This window comes from Lathyrus oleraceus, chromosome 5 (assembly GCF_024323335.1).
Source record: "Lathyrus oleraceus cultivar Zhongwan6 chromosome 5, CAAS_Psat_ZW6_1.0, whole genome shotgun sequence".
NCBI classification, from domain to species: Eukaryota; Viridiplantae; Streptophyta; class Magnoliopsida; order Fabales; family Fabaceae; genus Lathyrus; species Lathyrus oleraceus.
Window position 1 is genome coordinate 445,068,428 of NC_066583.1, and position 23,061 is coordinate 445,091,488.

At 40.5% G+C, this 23,061-nt stretch overlaps 1 protein-coding gene across 1 annotated transcript; it reads left to right on the plus strand.

The window, feature by feature from the left end:
* Positions 1-836: 836 nt before the first annotated feature.
* On the plus strand, positions 837-2,039 carry LOC127081255 (uncharacterized). The gene has a single exon (XM_051021525.1). The coding sequence runs from the start codon at positions 837-839 to the stop codon at positions 2,037-2,039; it is 1,203 nt and encodes a 400-aa protein (XP_050877482.1).
* The last annotated feature ends 21,022 nt before the right edge of the window (positions 2,040-23,061 follow it).

The window sequence follows — 23,061 nt, forward strand, 5'->3', positions numbered from 1 at the left end:
AGTACAAAAAGGATCACCTAAATCAGCACTAAACTGGACCCCAAGTTGAAAGTAAAAGTAATTGAATTGCTAAGAGAAAACAAAGATTGCTTTGCTTGGGACTACGACGAGATGCCTGGTTTGAAGATGGACTTGGTCGAATTAAAGCTGTCTATCAAGGATGGCAAGAAGCCCATCAAGCAGACTCCAAGGAGATTCGCCCAGAGATCCTCTCAAAGATAAAAAAAGAGGTCGAAAGACTTCTTCGATGCAATTTCATTAGGACCACAAGGTATGTCGATTGGATTGCAAATATAGTTCCTGTTATCAAGAAAAATGGATCTTTGCGAGTGTGTATAGATTTTCGTGATCTAAATGCAGCAACTCCTAAAGATGAGTATCCAATGCCTGTGGCAGAGATGCTGGTTGACTCAGCTACATGCTATGAATATCTCAGCATGCTTGATGGATATTCTGGCTATAACCAGATTTTCATTGCAGAAGAGGATGTTTCTAAAACAGCATTTCGATGTCCAGGGGCAATAGGCACTTATGAGTGGATAGTTATGCCCTTTGGTCTAAAAAACGTTGGGGCAACATACCAACGAGCAATGAATTCTATATTCCATGATTATATAGAGACATTTATGCAAGTGTACATAGATGATATTGTGGTAAAATCTACGTCAGATGAAGATCATCTAACCCATCTTAGCCAATCATTCGAAAGAATGAGAAAACATGGCTTAAAAATGAATCCTCTTAAGTGTGCATTCTTTGTGCAGGCTGGAGATTTTCTGGGCTTTGTGGTCCATAAAAAAGGGATAGAAATCAATTAGAATAAGACGAAGGCTATTATGGAGACCAAAGCACCATCAACCAAGAAAGAATTGCAATCATTATTAGGAAAGATAAACTTCCTAAGAAGATTCATCTCAAACCTAAGTGGTCGAACTCAAGCCTTCTCTCCCCTCCTACGCCTGAAACAAGGGAAGTTCGAATGGAATGACGAACATCAAAAGGAATTCGACAAGATCAAACATTATCTGACGAATCCTCTTATCTTGGCACCACCATATGGAAAGAAGCCTATGAGACTGTATATATCAGCTTCCGACACTACCATAGGTAGCATGTTGGCACAAGAGAATGAAGATGGCATCGAAAGGGCCATTTATTATCTTAGTAGGGTTTTAAATGATGCAGAAACTAGATACACTTTAATAGAAAAGCTGTGTCTTTGTTTGCATTTCTCTTGTACTAAACTCAAGTATTATATAAAACCTATTGATTTATATGTCTCCTCACATTTTGATGTTATCAAGTATATGTTATCTAAGCCAATAATGCACAGTCGAATTGGCAAATGGGCTTTAGCACTCACTGAATACTCTTTAACCTTTATGCCCTTAAGGGAAATGAAGGGACAAATAGTATCAGACTTTATTATAGACCATGTAGTGGTCGAAAATCCTCAACTTCAAGTTGAGTTGAAACCTTGGAGATTATTCTTCGACGGTTCCACTCATAAGGATGGAAGTGGGGTTGGGATCATGTTAATTTCTCCTGACAGAATTCCAACAAAACTTAAATATAGAATTGAAGGTCCCCTTTGTTCTAACAACGAAGTAGAATATGAAGCCCTTATTGCAGAACTTGAGGCTTTGTTGGAATTGGGGGCAACTAGGGTCGAAATTGAAGGAGACTCAGAATTAGTAATCAAGCAACTGACGAAGGAGTACAAATGTATAAAAGAAAATTTGATTATGTACTTCGTCATTGCAAATAGGTTACTCAAAAAATTCGAATATATTGACATAAAACATGTCCCTAGAATAAAAAGCCAAGAAGCTAATGACTTAGCACAAATAGCTTCAGGGTATAGAATTTCAAAAGGGAAGCTAGAAGAACTTGTCGAAGTAAGAGGAAAGGCAATGGCTTCCAGATTGTCTCCAACAGATTTGGAAAGCACTCAGTTAGGATATGCTAACAAAGAGGAGTTTTTTCGTACTGGACATGGATACCTTAATAGATACAGATTGGAGGAATCCAATTATTAATTATCTTAAAGACCCTTCGACAGATACAGAAATAAAAACCAAGTACGGGGCTTTATCTTATGTTTTGATGGGGAATGAATTATTCAAGAAAACCCCTTAAGGGATCCTGTTGAAATGTTTAGGAGAAAATGAAGCTTACTTGGCATTATCTAGTGTACCTAGTGGAGCCTATGGAGCACACCAGGAAAGCCATAAGATGAAATGATTGCTTTTCAGAAATGGAATGTATTGGCCCACCATGTTAAAGGATTGTATAGAGTTTGCTAAGGGTTGCCAAGAATGTCAAATACATGCAGGAATTCAGCATGCTCCTGCAAGTGAGCTTTATACAATTATTAAGCCTTGGCCTTTCAGAGGGTGGGCATTAGATCTAATTGGGGAAATTCGACCCAATTCATCCAAAGGTCAAAGGTACATACTTGTAGGAATTGACTATTTCACTAAATGGGTCGAAGGAGTACCTTTAGTAAATGTGGATCAAGAAACTGTTATCGAATTCATCCAAAGGCAAATACTATATAGATTTGGAATCCCAGAAAGTATAACAACATATCAAGGATCAATTTTTACAGGTCGAAAGATGAAAGAGTTTGCAAAGGAAATGGGTTTCAAATTATTAACATCCACACCCTATTATGCTCAAGCCAATTGTAGCAGGGTATTCGTTACCATTAGAGATATTGACTAAATCCAAGGTAAACCATACAAGTCGAGTCGCCACCGCACTTCTCTTTATCCAAAGGAATGGTTAGAAAGCGAACAAAAACCTAAAAGTTTTATCGAATCAAAAACTAGTAAAAATGTCAGAGATCGGGGTAAGGGGGTTGGTTATGCAATGGGAAGGTTTTAAGCACCCAAAACATCCTAGGTACTCCTAGGGAGCCCTTTTCACACTTGTTGTAAGGTTGGTATTTTGTGAAAATTTGTTTGTGCAAACATGATTGAAGAGATGAGAAGAGAATATACAAGTTATTTACATTTTGTGTTTGGATGGATAAACCCATTGCCTACGTACCATCTTGAAAAAAGATTAGGATGAAAACCTCGTAGTTCGGGGTAAAAATCTCAAAATGAGTTGGTGAATTGATTGGTCCAAAAGCCTTAAGGTCTTTTGTTATCCAAGGGAGAAAACTCAACCTAAAAACACAAATCCACCATGTGAGCATAGCTTCAACATGCTAGTGAGGGGTTAACCCTATAATAAGCATGGAAGACTCATTGTCCATCACTAAGGATATAGGTGAGTATTACATCTACCTCAAGGATAACTCAAACCTAATAGCTAAAGGTTATGAAAAAGTTTTGATTAAGAGAGTGGCCATTGAAACCACAAAAAAAAGTATTTGAATGAGTGGTATTTACCAATGAAAAGTATTTACAAAGTATGGTCAAAATTGACTTAGGATTCAATTCAAAATAAGTGTTATGAAAAAAAGTTTGAAAATCAAAATGCCCCTATTCAATCAACTGAGAACCCAAACGGATGAGAGCAACGACTGTCAGACCTTCAGGGTAAACAGGGATTGAATACCAAAGAACCGTAGAAATTTGCACTCTGCGGGGATCCAAGAAAGGAACGTTCACCCATGGCAACTTCCACTGGGATCTGATATTTATTACTGGAGATTTTGATTTTTCTTTTTTCAAAGGTACAACCATCTCCAGACATCGAAAGGTGATGAATGGGAATAGAAATCACAACCAGACGTCAGCGGACGACCAGGAAAAACTCGACGTTTATCGAAACCAACGAAGAGGTAACCAGACATCAATGAATGACATCTAGATGTCAACGGACAACTAGGAAAAACTCGACGTTTATCGAAACCAACGGAGAGGTGAACAGACATCAACGGATGACCTATAGTAAACTCGACCAGACGTCAACGGACGAACGGGAGAAGCTCGACGTTTATCGACACCAACGGAGAGAGGTGACCAGACATTAATGAATGACTGGGAAAGAAAGAAATACATCTAGATGTCAACGGACAACTAGGAAAAACTCGACGTTTATCGAAACCAACGGAGAGGTAAACCAGACATTAATGAATGACCTGTGGGGATGGAATACATCTAGATGTCAACGGACAACTAGGAAAAACTCGACGTTTATCGAAACCAACGGAGAGGTGACCAGACATCGACGGATGAATGGGAAAGACTCGACCAGACGTCAACAGACGAACGGGAGAAGCTCGACGTTTATCAACACCAACGGAGAAGGAGAAGCTCGACGTTTATCGACACCAACGAAGAAGGAGAAGCTCGATAGGGGGAGATACAACTAGACGTCAACGGACGAATAGGAAAAACTCAACGTTTATCGAAACCAACGGAGAGGTGACTCTCTGGGGAGAGAAAATATAACTCAAACAAACGTCAACGGACGACTGGGAAAAACTCATCGTTTACCGACACCAACGGAGAGGTGAACAGACATCCATGGACGATCTGTGGGGAATACGCAACTATACGTCGACGGACGAATAGGAAAAACTCAACGTTTGTCGACACCAACGGAGAGGTGAATCCTTGGGGAAGAATAATGGTATTACGAACATCGAAAGATGATGTTTACCGACATCCAAAGAAGACCAGACATTAACGAATGACTGGAGGCGAGACTCGATGTTTACCGACACCGAAAGAATGGTGTTTACTGACACTAAAGAAAGAACACACATGGGTGCTGACACGTCACTTACTGGTATCCCAGGATGACATCTACATATGTCGAGGACAAGGCTGACCACTTGTTGGGGATCTCACTAGGGAGTCAAACTTCCCTTTCACGCGCGGGTGAGGAAATAAACCTCCTTGGGGAATTACCAATCCTGAATGCTGTCAGGAGCAACTGTAGCAAACGTGCCGTACAGGTGTTGAACAAAGATCCGCCTCTGTCGGGGATAGTCTGATTAGGTTAACACATGAATGCATATGTTTGAATTTTTCTATGGCGCAATGCTCCATATTGAATGGAAATGCTACGCGCTTTGAGGATGCAATGATTACTATATGCAAAATGCAAAATGATGAACTCTTGCTGGGGAGCCAAAACTGATCAGGTACTCCAACTCTATGGGGAGACTCTGCCTGAGGAATACTCTGCAGGGAGAGCACCGACTTCTCACTCATGCTGGAGAAATAAAACTGCTCCTGGGGACAGGATCCCAATCCACTCGGGGACTCTGCTTGGGGAACAAACAATGCGACTTTGCTGAGGAATAAACAAGGCGACTTCACTGTGGAGAGTTGCCAATCCACAAGTAGGATAAACTCTGCTAGATATATCCTTCACCGAACCTGATCCACCCGGGGAAACCTGCTGAGGAAAACTACCAACACAAACCTCTGCTCGGGATATCTGCTAGGGCAAAACTTCACAACCCTGACGGGGACAGGCATCCACTACTCTGCTGAGGAAATGCATAACTCTGGTGGGGAAAGTAACATACCAAACCACGCTGGAGATAGACATCCATAATCCTCTGGGGATAAGCGCTCACGACCGCGCTGGGGAAAAACAACCCTCAGGCTTGCTGAGGAGACACTGATCTCGAATCTGCTAGGGAGATGACACTCTCACACCCATTGGGGACATACAGCCTATTGGACACGGACCGCCCGTCGACTCGTCGAACACTGGTGTTCACCATCCCACCACAGTGTTGACTTTCCACTTTTGAGAACTCCAAGACTCATCTGGACTTTTCTGATTCATCACCTTGTATTCCCGACTCCTCCGTACTCCACGGAGATCGAACTCCTGGGATTCATACAACTTTCCAGTCCTCAGACTTTGAAGAGTCTTCTTGATTACCCTCTGGGATCGTCGTCCTTCTTTCGTCGTCCTTTCACCGTTCTTTTATCCCTTGCCCCTGATCGGACTCTGCGAGGATCTCTTGTCAAAGTATTCCACATCACAACTTGCAAGTGAGTGAACATAGCTAACAGCACCTGCAAAAGAGATCGTTAGATAAAAGTGTGCCCCAGGCGTGCCAACATTTCAACACCTAGGTCACTCAAACTTCCGAATAAGATTTCCAGATTCCAATCTTATAAGCATGCATCGGAAGGGACCTCTATGTTTCAAAATGCAAGTATTCTTATCAAAAATAACGGATGTTTTCGCAATCAAAGCGGTAATGAAGACAAAAACAAAATTATTTGACTGAACCTGCATTTTATTGACTAAAGAAAAAAGAAGGTGGCTCAAAACCGAGCAACACACAGGAAGCAATCCCTGAAAAGAGGTGATTGCGCACAAAAGGAAAAATCTATCCTAATGGCAATGTGAAACCGTGATCTCATCGGGTTCCAACCCGGTTACACCCCATATGTCCTCAAGACTTTCCACATTTTCTGCCTTCAAAACAAGACGCTTCCGATCGATCTCTGTCGGGGATTATCCAAATTATATCCGAAGCACAAACGACCATGCTAGACGCAGTTGTTCGTTTCATTCCCTCTTTTGCCTGGACCGCCCTTCCGGGTTTTCGATCCACCGGGATACCCTTTTTTACCCAAGCCGCCCTTGTGGGGTTTTCGACTTGCCGGGTGTACAGTTTTTTCTTTCTTTGTCCCTAACTTTTGCCCGAACCTTTTTTCTTTTTTTCTTTTGGTTCGCCAGGATGCCCATTTTTTGCCTGGACTATTTTCGTCATCCGTGGTCGTCGGTAACAAGGCTCTGTCAGAGAAAACCCTTTTGACCACGAATGGACATTCATAGCCGTATATCCACTTGCCCCACGATCATCTTGAGGAGGAAGGGATCCTTTTCAATACCAGCTCTCCCACGTGGTACGCACGAGGTCGCACTTTTCGGTCAACAACACGCTTCATTCACTGGGTACAACTGCCCCATGACAAATAACTGCCAGCCTCTATTCCTCAGTTAGGCTCAACGTGTCATACCGAGTCCTTATCCACTCAGCCTTCTCTAATTTCTCATCCATCAGGACTCTCCACAACGGGATCTAGGCTTCAGTAGGTAGTACCACTTCTATCCCATACACGAGCGAGCGCGGCGTTGCCCCAGTAGACGTACGCACCGAAGATCGATACCCAGGGTACAAGCTCCGTACTCAGCCACCATTGTTGGTGCATTTAAATGTTATCCGGGCAACAAAAGGAATGTGGGATCTTTTCGGCGTAACCAACACGGCACTAACTCATCCACATTAACCTCCCCCATCAGACATCAGAATCCGTTCGGATTCAGGGTCAGGCCCCTCCTCCGGGATCGGTTCCTCACAATCTTTCGATTTGAGCACCTCGAGATGTCCTCATCAGGGAACTCAAACTTCCTTGGTTGATAATCCTTAATGGGCTGCTGGGCGAGATAATCAGACAATACACGCCCCTTGATTGCCTTCTGAGAGGTGCACTGAATATTGTGTTTGGTCAGAATCGTTTGCCCTTTCGCCACCCGTCCGGTCAATGCTGACTTCTCAAACGTATACTTGATTGGATCCATCTTGGAAATCCACAAAGTGGTATGAACCAACATATACTGTCTCAGTCGGCGAGCAGCCTATGCCAAAGTACCGCAAGTTTTCTCGAGCAGTGAATGTATTGTTTCACAGTCGATAAACTCTTTGCTAAGGTAAATTGCATGCTCTTTTCGACCAGACTCGTCATGCTGACACAATACGCACCTCATAGACCCCTCGAGGGCTGTCAAGTACCAGATTAACAGAATCAGAGGTTCCTGCAACTTATTCTTTTTTCAATGCCCCTTGGCAATCATTATCCACCTGACCGTTCGCTCTCTTTTTTTCGGTTCAGGCACTCCTTGTATCACTTTTTCCTTTTCTTTTCTTTTCTTTCTTTTTTTCTTTCTTTTTTTTTTAGCAGGATCGGCCTCGATTCCTCTTATCCGCTCACAATAAACCTCAGCAGTTTACCGGACAGCACTCCACAAGTGCACTGATTCAGACTCAACCTTAGTCTGAGTTGTCTCGATCCGGTCAAACAACTTGCCCCGGATCCACCAGATACCCCTCTTCTGCTTGAGACTTTGCTATCATGTCATTAACATAGCATTTGATTCCACGATGAATCATATCATGAAACAAAGTCACTCTGATACGTGGCACCGGCGTTCTGTTTCTCTAGAGGACAGTCTTCTCTCCATGGTAGCTTGCGTATAACCACATTGGTACCCGACCTGGCATATCCTGACACGACCAGGCGAGGGTATCCACATGCTCTTTCAACAGTGCTACCATTATGCTCTTTATATTAGCCCCTGAAGCGGCCCCAGCTTTCACTTCCTTTCTGACCTCGGCGGTGCCCGGAATATCAATCTTGAATCGCTCCTCGTGCGGTTGAATCACCTTCTCCTCTGGTTTCAACAACCTGGCTAATTCCAGCAGATCACAATCTTCTTCGCCTTATTCTTCGGCATGATAGATCGGATTGTCGAAGCCATACAGAGGTGTAACCGAATTGTTATCAATGAGATCAGGAGGATAGTCACTTTTTAGGTCGGAACAAGACAGATCAAAAGAAGAAATGAAAATAAACATTGCAATTTTTATTATTTTTTTAAACTGCAAAAATAAATGAAAAATAGGGAACACCGCTTTTAATCACAAAAACATCCATTTATTACTGATGCAAAATGTTGCACAATGAAACACATGAGATGGCCCTTACAATGGACCATTACGTTTCGGGCAAAACGTATGGCTTTCATGCAAACAAAAATTAAAAAACAGAAATACTATTCTTCAGGATGAGCGACAGTGGCGATCTTTGAGGCCTTCTAGTTCCCTGGTACGCACGACTTTATCCACGACTCAAGCTCGCGGTCACTGTCGATCTCTTCACCCACTGTACAGGCGTGACCAGGATCCAGCATTCCTGCACTGACGAAGGTGTACGGTGGACGACGTCCTCTGTTTTGTCTAGACGACTCTTGATCTGGCTGATAGCCGACCCCAAACATATCCGCTTTCACCACGATATCAATGATCTTCCCCCAGCCTAGGGCTTCTCCGTTCTTCACCACTTCCATGGCCTGCTTGTAAGAAGAAATGGACAGCTTCTTCTCTTTCTCAGCAAGGATGGCGTTCTCTACCTTGATGGTTTCAACTGCCTGACTCGGTGTTTCACATTTTTCACCGTCCATTTCTACCTCCATCGTCCTCTGAATCTCTTCCCCCATCACTGCACACCCATTGGTAGCGGTAGCCGCACCACCATTGTCAACACTAGGGAAAGCTCCATCCTGCATCAGATGTTTTGAGACCACAGACACTGAAGTTTTTAACTGATTCCCCTCAGTCACCTTTATTCCTCCCTTGTCCTTTGACATCACCTTCACTTTTACAAGACCATGCCTTGGTACGGGGTTAACATCCTCATTCATTATCTGTGCCAAGCTGATGGCCTTGGAATCCACCATGTCCTGGACGACATGTTTAAAAGCTCTACAACCCTCAATGTTGTGTCCGGGTGTCTCAGAATGGAACTCGCACCTGGCATTCTCATCATAGTTTGCAGGCCTCCGATGCGGTTCTACAGGAATCAATATCCTTGGCCGGACTAAACCAAGATCCCTCAACCTTTTGAACAGAAGGGTATAAGTCACGGGTGGCTTATCAAACTGACGATCCGTCTTCCCCTTCTTCGCTTGGCTCTTAGCTTTCGGCGCCTTCTGTGGAGGTGGCGGTTGTTGCTGTTGTACAGGTGGATTACCAACAGGAGTGATTACAGTGGCAGCATAAGGGTGGTAACGATCCTGACCGCGTTCTTTTTTAGCTTGCAACCCACTTGGCTCCACCTCCTTCTTGAGCTGACCACTGCCAGAGGGTTTCTTTACTACAGTGCCAGAGGATTTGTTTACTTCGGATGACGGAGCCTCTCCCTGAACTTTCTCCTTGATCATCCAACCTTCAATCCTTTCCAATCTCTCCGCCATTGCTTTCTGTCCCAAGGCAAGCCCTTGCACAACACTGAACAACTCCCTCATCATCTCTTTCAATTCGAGAATGTCGGCATTGGGCGGATCCATTAGCCTGAGATATCTGAACGGAAGAGCCATGCGCACTGGTTAGACACTGACACCTACAAAACAGCAAACAGGTTAATATGACTCACACATGCAATGTCTATCCGTATGAGGCATGTCCTTTGATTCTAGCTTCATTGAGACGGATGATATTTTAACAATAACATTCTGACATCCGGATGTCTCTCGACCAGAATCCCAATCAAAAATTGACCCTGAGTACGGATAGACATGGGTTAAATGCAGATGAATGCGAAATGGGCATGATGCAAATGCATGAATGCAGGTCACTGTGCCATCTTCCGAGTCATCTGAAGACCCATTAAATCTCTGAACCAGTCACAGTCATCTGAGGGACTAAGTCACCATAAATCCAACTTGAGGAGTTCCGAAATAAACGGAACCGGAGGTTACATCACTATCATCACAGGAACATCCACTGAACGGACGACAACCCGATCCTCTGAACCAGTACTCTCAAATTCAACCCAGGGATCCGAAATAAACGGAACCCGCTGATAGATATCACGAACAGAATTCCGGCGTGACAGAAGTAAGTACCCATAAGTTCATCTGAACCAAAGTCACCATCTGTACCTGCAAATGATTCATTCCCTCCCCACTTGCGGGTGTCATCTAGGCCAGGGTAAGGTCGAGAGAAACGCAACATAAATAACCCTTTCATAGAATATCATCATATACACACCCGAAGTATGTAACGATAATATCCCATCAGAGTCTGAACTGCTCGTGATATCAATGTTCCGCTAAGTGGCGCAATACCACCCGCTTCCCATGAATCACTCTATTCCTAGGTGTCCTAGATTTCACTCATAGCCTGGGTATTGGGCCTTTTACCTCATGTAACTCCCACCCCAACAGAGAGACAAACACAGCATAGCCAGCACAGATGAATACGAATGAATGCAAACATAAATGCAAATAATAAATGCAAACAATAAATAAATGAATGCAATAAATGAAACAGCAAAAGCAACCAAACCCTAACCTAGAGAGCGCTAGGAGAGACTCGCTTAGGGAAGATGGACCAGCAAGAGGTCAACTTCTCTTGTCCCCAGCAGAGTCGCCAGCTGTCGCATTACGTGAAAAACCGACGGGAAAACAAAACAACAGAGCCTCCACCGTGCGTTATTTATCCCAAAAGAGGGAAAGGAAACGCTCGAAGTAAACCTGGAAAAGACATGGTCTCGCGACCAGAGAGAGATAGGATTGGGAGTCGGTTATGCGAAGGGAAGGTATTAGCACCCCTACGCATCCGTCGTACTCGACGGGATCCACGCACAAAAGGAAGGATAAAGGTTGCTAAACACTGCTCAAACATCACACACTGGCTGGAAAGAGACACAGGAACGACAAAAGAAACTAACTCAGCAGGATATTGCATCCTGGGCCTACGTAGTCTGTCAAGCACAGACGTCAGAGTCGACGTAGTTCGGGACTAGGGGAAAACGTGCTCGCTAGGATGTCGCATCCTATGCATACGTATCTTCTCTAACCAGAGAAGAATCAGAGCACTCGTAGCTCGGCTCACGCACGCCAAACAAAACCATACAGGAAACCGACTGCCAATCGCTGGACTTATGTCAGAATCCACACAAACAGGCAAACATGGAAACCGAATGCCAATCGCTGGACTTACATCAGACTCCGAACCAACAAACACACACTGGAAACCAACTGCCAATCGCTGGACTTACGTCAGACTCCAACACAGAAACTGGAAACCGAATGCCAATCACTGGACTTACATCGGACTCCAACCAGAAAAGGAGAAACAACTCACACAAACAAAACAAAAGAGCGCCCGGAGAGATCAGCTCATCTCCTGCCTACGTACCTCATCTGGTATGAGGATCAGGGCGACGTAGTTCCCCTACGCAGGGACAAAGGACTAGCCTAACCAGATACAAAGGGAGACACAAACTACTAGGGAGACTACGACTCGAGCCTAGAAGTTATCATGCATACGATCCCTATGTTAAGGTTGCTATCTAACTTGCACAGGGAGCAAGCTATCCTAAACAGCACAGGAAAAGCAAACATTCACACAAATAGCACACACTATACAGACAAAGTGGGCTCACACAAGGTTAGGCTTTAGTCAAGGGGTCATGTCAACCTCGACAAACAAGCCACTGTAACAGGGTGATGTTAGCTCTTAACCCTAACATTGAGAGTTAGGGTGAAACAGATGAAATTGGAAGTGAAGATAAGACTCCACAGCTCTTATCCTTGGCCTGGGAGAGCTTCAGACAAATGAAAGTGGGAGTTCAGAAAGTTGGAACTCTTCTCCACATATGACTGACACAACAAAGATCTTGGGTCAGTATCCACAATGCATCAACACAAGGTGTGTGAGCAAAGTGGATGACACACAGAATAGCAGGAGATGGATTGCACATCTCTTTTATCTGCCAATTGCCTTATCAAAGGACTTTTCCTGCTTGGCACAAAAATAAACAAACACAAGCATTGCCTCTTAAGGAGGGCTTCAGACAGGTGCCTGCCCAAGTAACAGGACAGGTCTTCCAGACTACATGAAGTCATAGAAATTATACCTCAATGCTTAAGCAACCAAGCAAAGCAAAAGCAAGTTCAAAATGAACTTAAGCAACTAATGTACCTGAAAACAATCCAACTCAATCAGTACACAAGTCAAATGAACTAAACAGATAACCAATAGTCAACAGTCAACAGTCAAACAGACAAGCAATGCAACAAGGTGCAAGGCATAAGCTCAACTCAAATGAGCTAAAAGCCACCTACAAAACAAGTCAAGATTAGTCAACATCAACCAAATAATCCAACTCAAGCAAATGAATCAATCCCCTTATGGCCATGTGCTTTTTAACCTGAAAACTAAAGCTCAAACATAAGCACAAACCACTAGGACAAGGCCTAGGGTCAAAGATGGAGAAATAATCCAAAACAGAACATGAAAATTGACATGAATCAACTTCAAACCAATAAGAACACAATCTAAAAGGTCTCATGTCAATAGCATGAACCAAATTCAATTCACAACTCAATCATGGCAAGGCATGCAAGTTGAAAGCACATTGAAGCAACAGAATGAACAAATGCACATCAATTCAAAAATGATTCAATTAATTTCAAGAAAAATCATGGCTAAACAGAACACACAACATTATAAACACACAAAAAATTAGAGCAATTGAACATGATTAAGCATGGTAATCAAATTCCATAAGGCAAGGTAAGCACAAACAAGCTCAAATAGAACACCAAATGCTACATCAACTTAGCACAAGCCTAAAACAGAATTGGCAAATGGTAAAGACCTCAAACCAAATCCACAACAAACTTCAACATGTCTAGAAACAATGTGCAAAATTTCACATCCATAGGATAAACAACAATCATTTCACAAATCATTGAAGTTCAAGACTATTCAAAAGTGCACAAATGACAATCCAGAAAGAAAAATCTCAAACAAATCAGAAATGAATCCAAAAATTCCACAAACAATCATGATCAATCACAACATCCAGAGGAAGCATCATACAAAAAATCACATCATTTGGAGTTTATTTGGCATGGCAAAGAAATTCATCAAATTGGACAAGCAAAGGTGTGACACACATTGTCACACCTACATTAACATGAGCATATCTCAGCAACCACAAATGAAAAAAATGCAAACTCAACACCAAAATGTCCATCGAGATGTCTAGTTTAAGCATGCAAAGTTTCATAATCATTGGATTAAAACTCATCATTTCACAAAGCATATGGCAAGCAAGGTCAATAAAACATACATGTTAACAATCCCTAGGCCAAACAATTTTACAACCGTGCACAACTTCTGGAAAAATGCTCATAAAATACTAGACACAATAAGGAGCAAGATGCAAAAACCCACACATGATTTGGATCAATATTTATTGAGTTATGAATTTTAAAAGTGAAAAAAAAATTAAAAAATCATGAATGAAGCATAGCATGAATGGATGAAGAAAAGGAAATAATATGAAAATGCAATTTGGAAAAGATCATGAGCCAGGAATCGAAGGGAGTATGATTTTGAATTAGGCGCGCTTAAACACATGAAACGCTGCGTTTCATTAACGCAGGTGGCAGTCAACATGACGTGGCCAAAGTCAAACACACGGTAACCAACCAAAATGCCATGCAATCAGCGAGACTGACCAATACATGTTCAGTATTTCCAATAACACATGCAACCAAACGAAATTAGGTTTTGGAGGATCAAACAGGCTTTTCTGGAAATTTTTCACCAACCTTCATCGTGTTCTTGATGCATCATGAACAAATGTCTCAGAAATTAAAAACAAACACATCAATGCATTCATCTTTCAACGTACAATACTAATCCAAGCCTGGTTTGTGCTAATTCAACATATATTAAGCAAAACGAACGCATACATTTTCATACATCAAACTTAGATCTAACATAACTAACTCATTTCTGCATGGAAACCAGTGATTCGAAGCTCAATTTACTCAGTGATGCATGATCTACAACAACCACATAACCATTTCATGAATTATAGAAATCGAATTCTGACCTTGTTGAAGATGCAGAAGTGGAATTGGTGATTTCAGGCTTTGTAATGCACAAACAGATGCTCCTCAATGCTTATATGGATGAATGGATGAAGAATGAAAGCTCAATCGTGCTTGATCCTTGCTGAATTTGCAACTGCCATGGATGGATGCAAGCTTTGAAACAGCTTCCAATTGCTCGAAATCCTTTAGATCTTGCTTCAATCTTGCTCTACAATGCTTCTAGGTGATGAATCAATCAAGGAACATGCAATGTTTTTGAAGAAAATTGATGAAAAGTTGAGAGAACAATGTGAAGAAAATTTTCAGATCTGGAAATTGTGATGATGTTAATGCACTTTTCTATTATGCTTTTCCTTATATATGAGCTCCTAATCATGTTTGTTAATCATGCTTAACCAATTGCTAATGGATTAGTGAAAAGAGAGTGTAAATGCAAATTGGCCAATGCACCTCATGTATGCAAAACCAATGGAACAGTGCACGAATTCTGTTTTAATTCACTTGAAAATGTCATTTTGAAGCTAATGCAAGTGTTGCCATGTGAAAACAATGAGCCAAATTCAAATTATAACTTTCCCTCCAAAATTCAAATGCAAAGCCAAATATTTTTGTGATGGGAATGCATGGCATATGATGCATGTTTTGGATAGTGCATGTCAAGACATGAATGTTGCAAAAAGAACCACTTCATTTGGCCTTATGGTTAAAAAGTTATGCATGTTTGAAGTTCAAATTCATTTGGCCATGATTGATCCATATCTTTTCAACCACACATGAGAAATTCATGATCTTGGACTTTTTGGAAATGGGAGAACAAGATCTTCAACTTTCATGTTGGACAAAATTTCATTTGAAGCTTTCTTGATGATGTAATCTTGAGGAGAAAACCTTTCCATTTTTGGCAATTTCAAATTACAGGTCACTTACTATTTTTGGAAACTTTTCATCTGACCTCAAATACTTCATTGTTGATGTTTGAAATGTCAAATGAGACTTGTATGGACATGAATGAGGCCTCTCTAACCATCTCCCACCTTCAAATCCATGATTGAACTGACAGTTGACTTTGGTTGACTTTCTAGGGTTTCAGATGAATTGCATCTTGACTGATGAGCTTTGAACATCCAACCTTTGGCCAAACCACTTCAAAATGATCCTTGGGTCACATGAACCCAATACATCAACCCTAGGGCTTTGATTCCATGGCAAATGCACTTGCTTGCTGGCACAACTGAATCTCCTGACCAGTCTTGACTGATGAACTGATGAACTATGCAATGGACAATGCAAATGTTAATGACCTAGACATGAAAATGTATATACAAAATGGTGGGTGCAAATTTGAGGTGCTACACAAAAAGCATAAGGCTTAGGTTTCTAACGTTTGAAAAGAAGTGTTAAATGTTTGCACAAAAGTTTTGGCTTGGGTTAGAGTGGAGGGAAGAAGAAGAATGGCTAAAGTCCTAATCATACAAGAGATGAGGGATAAGAAACAAGACCACAAATGGAGTTCCTCTCTTGAGATCATATTGATGATCCAAGTAGCTCCCATCCATTGGAATATGCAAGCAAAATAAGTGTAAGCTCAAGCAATCAACATAATCAAACAAGCTTTTAGAAGATCCCCAATGTCTCTTGTATCTTTCACTTTGGGTGAACATGGCAATGGTTCTTCAATTTGAGCTCACATAGCATCCCCTAGCACAAAAGCACACACATCAAAGAATTCTATGAAGTAAATCAAGAATGGACAAGAGTGAGTTTAGAGATTTGGTCCTTCTAATCCATCTTCAACATTTAAGGTCCTTTTATTCCAATTTTGAATAGGGAATGTCCTAGAAACTAAGCCCATTTGTCCATTTTTTTGCTTTTGGTCCACAACAATCAAAACAAAACACAAGCACAATAATATATACACAATTATGTGCTCAAGTGGGCAAAAGGCAAATTGCATTAACATAAACATGTGCTCAAGTGAGCAAAGAGCAAAACAAATGAATAATATGTACAAGAATAGTAAATTGCATAAATGTAAAGAGCAAGAATTGAATGTTAATGGTTAATGGTTAGTGTTAATAGTTAGTGTGCCATAAGGCAATTTAGCGCTATGTTAAGCAATCGTAATTGGACTTATGTAGAAGTCACAACTATCTGAGGCCGGTCAATAATAATGTAGGCAACAACACAAGTTAGAGGTCTTGATTAGTGAATCAAACTCCAACAACTTGCCATGCCAAAACGAAGATGAGAAATGATCTTGTATTGATTTAGGTTCTTTGCATGATTTAGGAAGCGACCTATCCTTAATGCAAAGTCATTCACTTGATCCATGATCAAGATGAATTAGATTTGAATCAAGGAAGATTAAACCTCCATGTATCAATGCTAACCACCAATCCTTAACTCATTGATCAAAAAAGAAAAAGAGAAAAGAAGAAGAAGATGAAGAATTAAAGTGCATTAATGGAAATGGTATGTACTAATCAACAAACACTGACCAAAGATAGAGAAGATCGAGGTCAAACAATAGAAAACAGAAGCAAAATGAAAATTAGAAGTCAAGAAACAAATCAAATATTTTTGGCATTTTTTAATATTAAAATAAAACTTGAATTAAAATAATAAAGAAAGGTCAAACTTCAAACTCACTTCAAATCAACATTGAAAAGTCCAAGTGAATTATCCCAAGTTCAACAAGGTCAAACAAAGTTTGACAAAAAATTTCAGCATTTTTAGAAGTCAGAAATTATTTTAAACCAATTAAAAAATGCATAAAAATAACCTAGTTGAATTAAAATCTCAAATAAATCTCAAATCAATTAATAAATTGATGAGAATATTTTTCATAGATCTATCATCATTCAAAGAGGTTAGAAAAATATTTTTGTATTTTTTGGATATTAAAAACTATTTTAAATGAATTTAAAATAACCAGAAAAGAGAAAATTACTAAAAAATATCAAATGATGAAATAAAAAATATTAAAAATCATTTTTAGAAAGTAGAAATTAAAAGGAGAAGAATGAAATTGGTCCCATAATTTTTGGACCAATAATAAGAGAGATATGAATTTTTAAAGTGAAATGGAATTAAAATAATAAAATGAAAATGAAATCAGAAAATAGAAAAAGAGAAAAAGCGTGGACCGTCTGATGGTGATTCATTAATTGACGTGGATCATCACGTGGCCAAGAAGCGCAAGCTCACCATACACGCGAGTCAAACGCGTCACAATGAGCCATTAAATGAGTCATAACATTGGACGCATGGGATTGCATCTGGGAAAGGCAATGGACGGATCTGATTGAATCTGGAGACCAGACGGTGGCCAGCGCCACCGTCTTCTCCGGCCAAACTTTGGCCACATCAAAAATTGCAGAAATTAAAATGGCAACCAAAATGCACGATCCAGGCATCAATCGAGAGTTGGGGTGATGTATATCACCCCTATACCACTCAATTCCATTCTAGATCTCTATATTGAGAGAAATCAGAAGTGGAAATTTTGTGGTGTTCATATGAACTTCATGATTTTCAAAAATTAAAAGCATAACAATGTTGCCTCTATGCAGAGGACTTCAGATCACACAACAACAATGAAAATAGAGCACTATACAAGCTGATTCGAAGCAATTAACAGTTGAAGTAAACCTTTCAATTGCAAGGCTTTGAGTCACAATCTTTGGATGCTCTTGCTTACAGTAGACACTATGGATCAAGGAGAGAAGGTTTAGGAACTTTGAGATCTGAAGATTGATCAATGAAATCAAAATTCAGATCTGAAAAATTTGAAGAAAAATGGATTAGTTCCTTTAGTGATGGCTAGGATTTCAGTTCAGCAGCAATTGGGGCACCTTAAGGTTGCTAAAATGAGAGGCAATGGCATTGTATTTATAGAAGAAAGCAAGGCTGAATGCATGAACATTTCATTGCATGGATGGAAAGGGCCTCCATGCATGGGCCTGTACAGGTGCATGGAGGGCCCAATTCCACTTGGATTTGCAAGCTTATGCCAAAGGGAATGAGATTGGACGTGCAGAATGAGTGTGCTGAGCTCATGCAATGTAAATTTAATAGATTTTCAAAAATGCATCAACATGTTTATGCTTTCGAAAATGCCATGTCCATACTTGAAATGCAACCTTATGAGTAATGGTTGGAAAGCATATTGCATAAGTAACAAATGTTATGTTTATCAAAACTCCATTTGGGCCTTGGAAATTGATGAAAATTGGACATGAAGTGTAGGGCGCAAAACATGCATATGTGAGATTTTCAAAGTTGGCCAAAGTTCAAGCTCTTCTATCTCAATGATGCAAGCTTCAAATGACAAGATCTTCAACATAAAAGTTGTAGATCTTTTCAAGACAATCAATTTGGACTCACATTTTGCATCATTTTGAATTTTTATGAAGAAGTTATGGGCTCTTGAAGTTGGACTTTTTCACATTTCAATGCATTTGGTCCAATGTGACCTATAATGTTTTGCATTATCACATGTATTTCTGTTGCGATTTTGAAATTTTTCTCAACATAACATTTGAAGTAGACATCCTAAGATTTCCAGTGCATTTGGTCTCACTTAAAAATCATGAAAAGTGAAGGAGTTATGAACTTGGGAAGTTGACCTAAAATTAGGGTTTCAGTCAAAATGACCTATAATGTCTTGGAATGGATGATGACCTTCGAAGCTTAAAATAAATTTTTGATAAACATGAAAGTTGTTAATATAGTCCTTAAGAACAGTTTTTGTCTTGGGGTCATCTCCATTTGACAAACACATAATAAGTTAGGTCTCAGTGCATTTCAAAATAGTCAGATGAATTGACTGATCAACTTCTCAAGTCCAAACGTCATATCTTGATGAATTGATGATTGAGGATAGTCAAATAAGTTCAAATCTGCATGAAATGATGAATTAAAGAACTTCCCTTGATTGTATTTGACCATGGGTTGAGGTTGCTTCATGAGCAAGGCATAGTTGATGAACAGATGGATTAGGGTTTCCTTGGGAAACAAACCTCAAACCCTTTGATTTGCTTTGATAAAAATGATGAATTGAGATACTTTGGAGGCATATTTGATGGATGAGAGCTTTGGGAACCATTTCCATGCTTGCTTTCATCTTCTCTTGTCCATATCAATGCACATAGGGTCTCCTAGAAGCTTTAGACCTTGTGACTGCTCAAGCTACAAACAAGAGATGTTAGTGACATATTTTTGTGCTTTTGGTTAGTGAATAAAAAATGAGAAAAGCAATGATATACAATTCAAGCATGCTTGGTGATCTCAAACCAACTCACAAGAGATCCCAACCCAAGGAGTAAGGAGCCAAGATGCTTATGATCCTTGAGGCAATGTAAGATGCAATGCTATGATGCCATGAGGGATCTTAGGGCCAAAATTAGGGTCTTACACCAATGGGCAAGTCAAAGCAGCCAGTAAAGTAATAATTGGTTTAATAAAAAAGCATGTAGGGAAGAAGCCAAAAAATTGGCACAAAACTTTAGACCAAGCGCTTTGGGCTCGTCGAACCTCCCCTAAAGAAGCTACTAACACTACACCTTTCCAGCTTACATTTGGACATGATGCAGTATTACCTGTCGAAATCTACTTGCAATCAGTGAGAATCCAAAGACAAGGAGAACATCCGTCTGAGTTATACTGGGAAATGATGATAAATGAGCTGGTGGATTTGGACGAAGAAAGGTTGTATGCGTTAGAAGTATTAAGAAGATAGAAGGAGAGGGTAGCAAGGGCATACAATAAGAGGGTCAAAGGTAAAACCTTCACTACAAATGATTTAGTTTGGAAAGTTATATTACCTATGGATCGAAAGAATAAAGCATTAGGAAAATGGTCTCCACATTGGGAAGGACCTTTTCGAATTTTAAAAGCCTTTTCAAACAATGCATACGAAATAGAAGAATTAACAGATGATCGAAGAATCCTAAAAGTAAATGGGAAATACTTAAAGAAGTATAAACCATTTATGCATGAAGTTAAAATCATAACAACATAGTACGCAAAGAACTATCATGGCCAAAATGGTGAAGATATTTAAACTCCAAAGATTTGCCAAAATGGCTTTCGTCTTAATCAAGTTACAAATAAACAAGAGTCGAATAGAACAAATACAAGAGGAAATCAAAAAGGAATAGTGGCCCTCATCCGATCATATTTTTTCTTCGCCAAGCCAATCTTGTACTGAACAGCCGCTTGAACCCCTCTGAGGCGTGCAATATCTCCATTCATAGCAGTAGCCTTTTCGACGTGATCTACGCTCTGCTTCGCCAGATCATCAGCTTCAGTATTATCCAAGCCTTGGATAGAAGCCTGCTTCGCCTTAGTATCGAAAATCTTCTTCTGCAATTCTGCAATATGAGATTCCCAGAGACGTATCAAAGTAGTGTAAGTGTCGAATTCTGCTTGGGCTGATTTTCTGGAAGCGGCTAACTCCTCAGAAGCTTGTGAAGTTCGAAGGGAATTGTTAAACTCAGTGGCTTGAGCTTTTTCAGTTGATAGAAGCTTAGCTTTGGCATCCACCTCCCTATGATATTCAACACAAACTTGGTCAATGAGGTTCTGAATGTCGATAAGGGCTTCACATATATCAGTGGGGAGGGCAGTGATGTTAGTCTTGCTTATCAGCTTCTTTCTGCCAAAGCTCACTCTCACATTATTCCTTAATTCTTCAAAGAGATCTACATCAAAAACTTCCTTCTTCACCTGCTGAAGGAGTTCGTCATGTGATGCTTCGTTTGCACTAGCACCAAAATGAGTCGAAGCTCCAGAAATGCTTTGCTCTTAAGAAGATTCTCTTTGATCCATCATTAACCTTACATACTTTAGGGGATCATTTTGTTTTAAAGCTTTTTTATCCTCGTTAGTAAGAAATATAGGTGAAGTCTGGATGATAGATGGTCGAATTTTAATTGGATTTGGGACCGTGTCGACGTTGGCGTCACCAGTTCCAGTTTGATTTCCTTCAGGATCAGCTTCTCCCACATTCATGTCTTCATCTTCCTGAAAATACCCATCAATCTCATCAGAATCCTGATCATCCTCATCAGTATCATCTGAAGGGAACGCAACTCTTGCAGGAGAATTACTGGGAATATCCTCAGAGTCTTCTTTATCTGCCGAGTCCTTCTCGTCAACGTGCTTCGAATCTCTTTTACAATCTTCACCAGGAGAAGAGGTTTCTTGTTTGTTCTGGGTGTTATCTACTTCGAGATTTTGGGCTCCAGTCGAAGATCCTTTGTTTTGGACAGCACCGCTGATTGTCGGAGGAGGAGATGGATTCATGCCGCTCGAAAGATCACTCTGATTAGCGATAGAAATGAGGGGAGTGGTGGGTTTGTCCTGAAAATAAAGTGTTAGAATAAAATATGAGTTGGTTGAAAGATAAAACACTCAAGGTCGAAGTCTACCTGTTGAGCCTCAGGGTCAGAAGCATTGCTCCCAATGTGCTCCAGCGCTGCGCCACCAGAGGGCTGGGATGGAGTTTCCTTTGGAAGAGGAGGGAGAATGTTGGTTTCGACACCTTGTTGTTTATTTGTTTGGGAAGGGGCAAATTGTTGCCTTATTTTTCTTTTGCTTTTTCTTAAGTGGAGTTGGAGGAGTATCTTCTTCATCGTCTTCGACAAGAATTACATTAGCAGTGGAGACTTTTCTTTTCTTGGGCGTCAAAGGAGGCTTGCCACTACCCTGAAAAAGAAAATTATAAATAGTTAGAAAAATACGAAAGAGATAAAGAAGTTATTTGATGTAATACCTTTGAACTCTTTTTCGTTTTTTCTGGAGCATCACCAGAAGGCACTCCCTGGCTTGAAGAGGTAGTTGGCTTAGAAGCAGTATTCGAACTAGCCTTCGCTACATGCTTCTCTTTCTTCGCCACCTTTCTTTCGACAGCTAAAGAAGGATGTGAGTTAGTCGAAACATGCAAATGTTTAAAAGATTGGCAAAAAGATGAAAGGGAGTTGTAAAACCAAGAAATCCAAACATTCCACACCTTCACATGTCGGAGAAGTAATTCTCACTGCAGCTAAGTCGAAGTGAAGAAAGCCTTTGAAACTGTATAAGGTATGTTTGGTTGCAACTACTCTTTTAGCAGGTTTTTGTTGGTCATTTTTTAGTATATTAAAAATGTTCCCACATGTGAACCAGTTTGGGTAAGGGGGAAAAATGACAAAGCAAAATCTACACTGGGTAAATTTGGAAATTTGGGTGGTTCGCACTCAAAGGCCAAACCATATTTCAATTCAGGTTTTACAGCTTTGAGAGATTTTCTTTTGGCAATTTGCTTTTCAAAATTTTGTTTTAAAATTGGCGCTGCGTAACAAACGGTTCCAACAAGGTTCGTTGGGTCATAGACAGTTTCAAAGTACTTTTGGAATGCTTGGATTTCTTCAGTGTGAGTAAGCTTAC

What these genes read in the sequence shown, in the direction of transcription:
- LOC127081255 (XM_051021525.1), top strand. Translation starts at nt 837, where the DNA reads ATGGAGACCAAAGCACCATCAACCAAGAAAGAATTGCAATCATTATTA.